The following is a 6,243-nucleotide window of genomic DNA, read 5'->3' as shown; positions in this document are numbered from 1 at the left end:
GTAAAACTGGTTTCAGCTCGGTGTCCGTCACCCCCCTCTCACCCCCGCTGTATCTGATGGAGTCTACCCTCAGCTTGGGAGCAAGGTGAAGACGGAATCAAGTTTATTTAAGACAGATGGTCTACAATTCTCGCCCACACCTCTGCGTGCCTCTCACTTGCTGTGAAAACACTGGCAGGCACCGGATTTTGTTTTGAGTTTCTTAATTATTTTATTTTGTGTATAAACTTTTATTAGAAGCTCTGTGTGAGGCCTGTGGAACATACAAAGACAGGACAGGCACTTTCTCTGCCCAGCAAAGGCTACAATCAAAAGGAAAACACTTTATGGACAGAAATAACATACCGTAAAAAAAGGCAGAGGCCTGTAAAAGCATAAAATATAAAAGTAACTCACTTTAGTGTCATTTTAAAGCCATTTAAAAATGAAGAACAGAAAGCAAAAAGTCCTTTAGATAAACACAATAAATAAGAATATGCTTTAGCTTCATATTATGGCCATAAAAGAGAGAGTTCAGTCAGGTAGGAAAAAGAGAGGAAAGAAAAAAATTGGAAAAGAATTCAATAGACTGTGAATAAAAGAGACCCTAAAGGAAAAAAAAAATCCATAGATTACTCACCACTCAGATACATGATCACCAACAGGTGTGTGTGTCTATACACAGTTTAAAAAAGAAAGTATAATATAGAAAGAGAAATAATACAAGAGAAATAGAAATAATGGAAAATAGAAACACAAAGTCACTAATTCATAGAGAAATATTAAAATTTTACATCATAAAATTTCTCCTAGAGACTGGAATCTGTTACATTTTGCAATTATAGGCATATTTGCAGATTTATGGAATTATAGGTATAAAGGATGGGGTGAAATAGGAATATAGGTGGCTTTGGGGTTCAATAAACTTGTCTTAATCCCACTTCTGTTACTTATGAGCTATTTGACCTTGGGAAATGTACTTAATTTCCCTAAGCCTCACTTTTCTCATCCGTGTTATGGAGATAGTTGTTTCTACTTTGTGGACTTGTCTGAACTTTATGTAAGATGAAATGTAAATTACTTAGCCCTGTGCCTAGCTCTAAATAAGTAATAATAATAATAATTATATATTATTGTATGTTATATATAATCATATATTACATATATAATAATTATTATTATTATCGTTACTACTATTACTGTTAGTTTATTTTAATCCTGCTATTTGTCCTACTGGTCAATTAAGTTAAAGATTAGATTTCAGTCAATAATTCCAGGTCCCCTCCTGACTACACAGAATGTACCATGTACTTAAAGTTTACAAGTTCTTGGCAAGTCTAAAAGAAATTGACCCTTTTTTTCAGGGGGATTTATATTTGTGGGTGACCTGAGCGCATCCAATTACAGTTCATATATACAATTTTGCCTGGAGAACCCCTGCAAACAAGAGGTTTGCAGAAGTCAGAAGGATGAGAGTGGACTTGTCTCCTCCTCGGTCATTGTTAAGTAATTATAGAGGGGTGAGGGTAACACATTTTTCCTCGTAATAACCAACATCCCTATAGCACTTCTTAGTGTTAAGTCCTTTTCACATCATCTGACTCACATTGGCTTGGCTTCTTTTTTCCTACTCTTCCTTCCTCTTGACTTCCAGTTATTTTTTCGGTTTGCAAAACGGGCAGTCAGAAATGTCAACAGAAAAGTCCACACAAAATAACTAGCGTGACGCCAGCAGGGCCTTAAAGGTCAAGCTGAAGGTAGTTTCCTCATCACCCTGCTCTGCTTCTGACCTAATCAAGAGGCAGGTCACTGAGTAGGCCAAGGACCCAGTGGGTCCTGGCTCTTGGGTAAACAAAAAATTGCTAGCTCTGGTCTCTACACACCATCCAAGGACACAGTTCACAGCCCTTTCTCCTAGTATTCATCCAAGTGGGTGGGAAAAAATTGGAAGGCATTGAGTTTGAGAGAATCTGTCTAAATATTCGTTTGCATATGGAAGATAAGCAAAGCTTTTTATCTCATATTGAGAGAATCTGGAAATCCATTTTCATTGAGTTGTAGAAAGAGTTGTTGAGAAAGTCACAAACTGCTTTGAGTAACATCTGGTAGAAATTGTCATTGTTCATTTTATTGAGAGTTGGTCTAGGACTTTACGTTTGGACATTATAAAACCCCATTCCTCTCTCTCCACTTCCACGAAGCTTGAAATGTTAAGAATCTGCACTAATGTGGATCAGGTTCCCTAAATTTGCACCAATATTGCTGGTAGATTCCTCTCAAATGACCGGTTTCAGGAACTTTCATTCAGGGTTTCTTACGAAAGCTAGTCGTCAGTTATCCCTCTCACTCTTGTCAAATGCTGATGGTTATTCACAAGACAGAGTGGACTAGAAAGAGGACAGATCTGGATAGCTGCTTTGAAGAAAGTATAAGCAGTTATTTCCCTATCAGCCTAGAGTGAGTAGGCACTTTACATACATTATCTGTGTTTGAAAATTGCAACAAGCCTGGAAGAGAAGGTATTAGTGTCCATATTTGAGAGAAGCAAAACCCAAGGCGGCCTGAGGTTAATTGGGTAGGCCTAAGGGAAAGAGCTGATAAGAGTCAGAGGCAGGATTGAAACCTACCTGCCCCCAAAGACCGGGGACTTTCCACAGTGCCATTCATTCTGCCCCTGCAGTGATATGCATCAAAGGACCTGACTCAGCAACCACATATAATTATCTAACATTGGAGGAATGCAAGAATGAATTAAACCAACCAGCATGATGCTGACTTAGAAGAACAGTATATTTTACACCATGTCCCCTTGGATGTCTACTAGATATCTCAAATTTAGCATGTTCCAAATTGAACCTTTGATCTTCCCAACAGCCCCTTCCCCCACAGCCGTTTCTGTTTCCATTGATGGCAAGTCCATCCTTTATTTCCTGCGCTTTTTATCTCATGCCCCACATCCTAACCATCAGCCAATCCTGTAGGCTCTATTTTAAATATATCTCGAGTCTGACCACCTCTCACCACTTCCACTGCTATCCCAAGAGACCCCATTATCTCTTGCTTCCCAATGACTGTAGCTGCCCAACAGGTCTCCCTATGGGACCCTCATCCCCTTCTCTAGTCTCTTCTCAGCTCAGCAGTCAGAGTGATTCACTTAATGATTTTTATTTCACTGAGTAAATGACCTGCAGGGCCCTTGTTATCTCTTTGACCTCAAGTGTCACTCTCTCCTTCATTCATTGTGCTTAAGTTCCACTAGTCCCCTTCCTGTTCCTCAGAAACTCCAAGGATCTTCCCTCCTTGGAATGCTTTCTCCATGGCTTACACTCATATGGCACTTGCTATGCACCTGATGCTGTCCAAAGGGCAGGACATATGTTAACTCACCTAACGATGCCATGAGTTTGGCGCCATTCTTATCATCCCTTTTGAAAGATGGGGAAATTGAAGTGTGAGGATTAAGGAGCATAATGACAGTCTTAATTGCTAGCCTATGCCACCTCTAAAAATGATGGCTTGCAGTCACACACCACCATTTTAAATCCCTGATTTTTCTGAGTTCTTTCTCTTTTCATCCATCAGAAGTTGAACTCAAACGTGTATTTTAGATGTGAATTTGCAGGCATTTGCTATGCAATCCAACAACATTTTCCCTCTTTTGTCTTACAGAGCCTTTGTTTAGTCATTATGCTATTTTTTTTTTTGCGCCACAAAGACATTCACTGGCTTTCACTTTTTTCTTGGTTGGCATATCATACTGGTTTAATTCAGAGAACTTTATAATCCCTTCCTAAGAATAGCTGGTTCTCTTCTCTCCTATGTTCTTCACCAACCCTTCATTAATTAATAAGGAGATTAATACATATGAAAATACAGAAGTATAACAACTTCTAGAAACTATTGATTCCATTTACGTGGTCTACAAATTACTGGAGAGATGGAATAAGAGCAAGTATCTGCTGTTAGCAGTTGGCTTGGAGGAACGAGAACTTGCAGGTTTTCTATGAGTGAAAAAGTGCCAGAACCCATGGATAAAGATGTTTGTTGCAGGTAGACTTTCAGGATAAAGGGAATGGGAGTGGGGATGGGGAGGGGAGTGAATTTAGATAGAAGGATTGAAGGAGTAAAAGTATGACAAGAAAGCTGAGCAGAATCTTAGGGGGGAGATGAGTACGGAGTGTAAATTTGAGAAAATCTTTTGCAAATCTTTAGTATTAGCCGTCCAGATTCCAAATATATCAACCCAACAGGTTGTCATCAATTTTTCACCAACCCTTGTTTTCCATTTGTCAGAATGAACCCAATGCCTGTGAAAAAATCTTCAGTAATCTGAAAATGTATAATAATATTGTAGGTTTTTATTAATTAGTAAATATTGGCGCATAATAGGTCCCACTTACTGAGTTTGGTCTGTATTCTAGGCACCCTGATGGTTGTTATATACGTTGCCTCATTGCATCCTCATGAAAGCCTTGAGAGGTGGAACTATTGTTCCCATTTCATGGAATAGGAACCTGAGGCTCAGAGATGCTAAGTAATTAAAATGTAGGCTCCCTGAAGACAACGGTTTTTGTCTTTTTTGTTGTTCTTTATTTTTAAATTGCCATCTTCAGCACCCAGCCCGGCACATAGTAGGTACTCAATAAATATTTTCTGAATGTTGAATGAACTGGCTCACACATCTGTAAATGCCAAACCAACAGGCTTGTCCACTCCAGAGTCTGTGCTCTTAATCACCTTATACAGGCTCTCATGGGACTCTTGGCTCTCAAACATGGCTCTTTGAGATTACTGAGGCATAAATTTAAATGGGCAGGCCAAAATAGGACGTTTCGTCTCATTCATTGTTCCTGTCATGGGCACACCTTTTTATATAAAATCCTGAATATCCTTTTTCTTCCCCAAATGAAAATATCATTGTTATATTTTTCATGGTAAAAATTACACAAGCTCATTAAGAAATTTGAATGATACAAAAAAAGTATAAAACTTCAAGGCAAGGATTAGGGGGAGGCAAGTGAGGCATTTCCCTTGGGTGCACAATTTAAAGGGAGAGGCAAAAACTCAGTAATCAAAATAAACATTTTAATTCATTATTTTCAAAAATAAAAACTAATGTAAGAAATCCACGATGAAACAAAATATCAAAATTTTAAATAAAGACAAGATCTGTGGGCTGGGATGAGGGTGTGGCAAGCGAGGCCCTCACTCTCAGGGTCATATAAATGCACAGTCAGATCCTGTCTGTATTTAACATTTTGATATTTTGCTTATCACGGATTTTTCCCTGCATTAATTTTGAATTTTTTAAAAAGTTTCATTAATATGTTATTTATCTTAATAACTGAGTTTTGGGGGCACTTCTGTAAAATTTGCAGTTAAGATGATTTGCTAATTCAAATTCATCTAATTCAAATCCCAAACCTGATAAAAATGAAAGGAGAGATTGCTCCAAATCAGAGAAAACCACTGTTAATGTTTGGGGGACAACTTTTCAAATGCCTCTCTGATTTGGCATCTGTTTTTTATCCACACTATTCCTACTCTTTTGAAATATTTTGTTTTTTACTCATAATGTAGAGGGAACAGAGGTAAATAGTCACAATAGCATCATTTTAAAGGGCCTCATGACCTTCATTTTATGGGTATAACATAGTTGTTTAATCAACTCCCTATTTATTAAATAAGATATTGATAAACATTATTGTAGCCCATACTTTTTTGCCCACTTATGCGATTATTTTCTTGGGATAAGTTTGTAGAATTGGAATCACTGGGTCAAAAACATTGTGTGTGCACTGCTTTTAAAAGCACTGAAGGCTCTTTGGGTGTCAGTGGTAGTTGAATTTAGCTGCTTTATGCAATGTTTACAGAATTTTTAAAGATGTATTTCCTTTTCTTTGACAGGGCCAGGAGACAAAATGTCATCGCATTTTTTGCCGATAGCGCTGACTTCTGGAGGTAAAGAAGAAATCAGTCAAGGAGTTCTTGCTTTGTGCCCAGTGGGGTTAGCCCCCACAGTAGACTGGGAGAGTAAGAAAGGGAGAAAGCTCCACAAGGAGCATCAGACGTGGTCTCTGTGTAGAGTTTATAAACTGCCTGCTGAGAAGGTTCTCTTCTGCATTTTAATTCTGAAAAGAAAAATCTTCCAATCAGAGGGGCATTAGATTGTCATATTTAGCTAGATTGCTAAAGTCTTGCATGACATAAAACAATTAACTCAAATTATTTGTCATAATAAAGGACACGAATAACCACACTTTA

The 6,243-nt window shown here is 38.1% G+C and overlaps 1 protein-coding gene across 3 annotated transcripts in view; it reads left to right on the top strand.

Annotated features, from left to right (window-relative positions):
• CCDC38 (coiled-coil domain containing 38) overlaps positions 1–6,243 on the top strand; it is a 52,759-nt gene that overhangs the window by 466 nt on the left and 46,050 nt on the right. For all 3 annotated transcript variants that reach the window (XM_023631840.2, XM_023631841.2, XM_023631839.2), the window contains exon 2: positions 5,887–5,940. In XM_023631840.2, the coding sequence (XP_023487608.1) occupies positions 5,901–5,940 (40 nt within the window). In that variant the 5' untranslated portion in view covers positions 5,887–5,900. The remainder of the gene's footprint in view (positions 1–5,886; positions 5,941–6,243) is intronic.

The sequence above is a fragment of the Equus caballus genome, chromosome 28 (genome assembly GCF_041296265.1).
Source record: "Equus caballus isolate H_3958 breed thoroughbred chromosome 28, TB-T2T, whole genome shotgun sequence".
NCBI classification, from domain to species: Eukaryota; Metazoa; Chordata; class Mammalia; order Perissodactyla; family Equidae; genus Equus; species Equus caballus.
The sequence above is the reverse complement of the archived record's forward strand: the minus strand, read 5'-3'. Positions and strand labels throughout refer to the sequence as shown.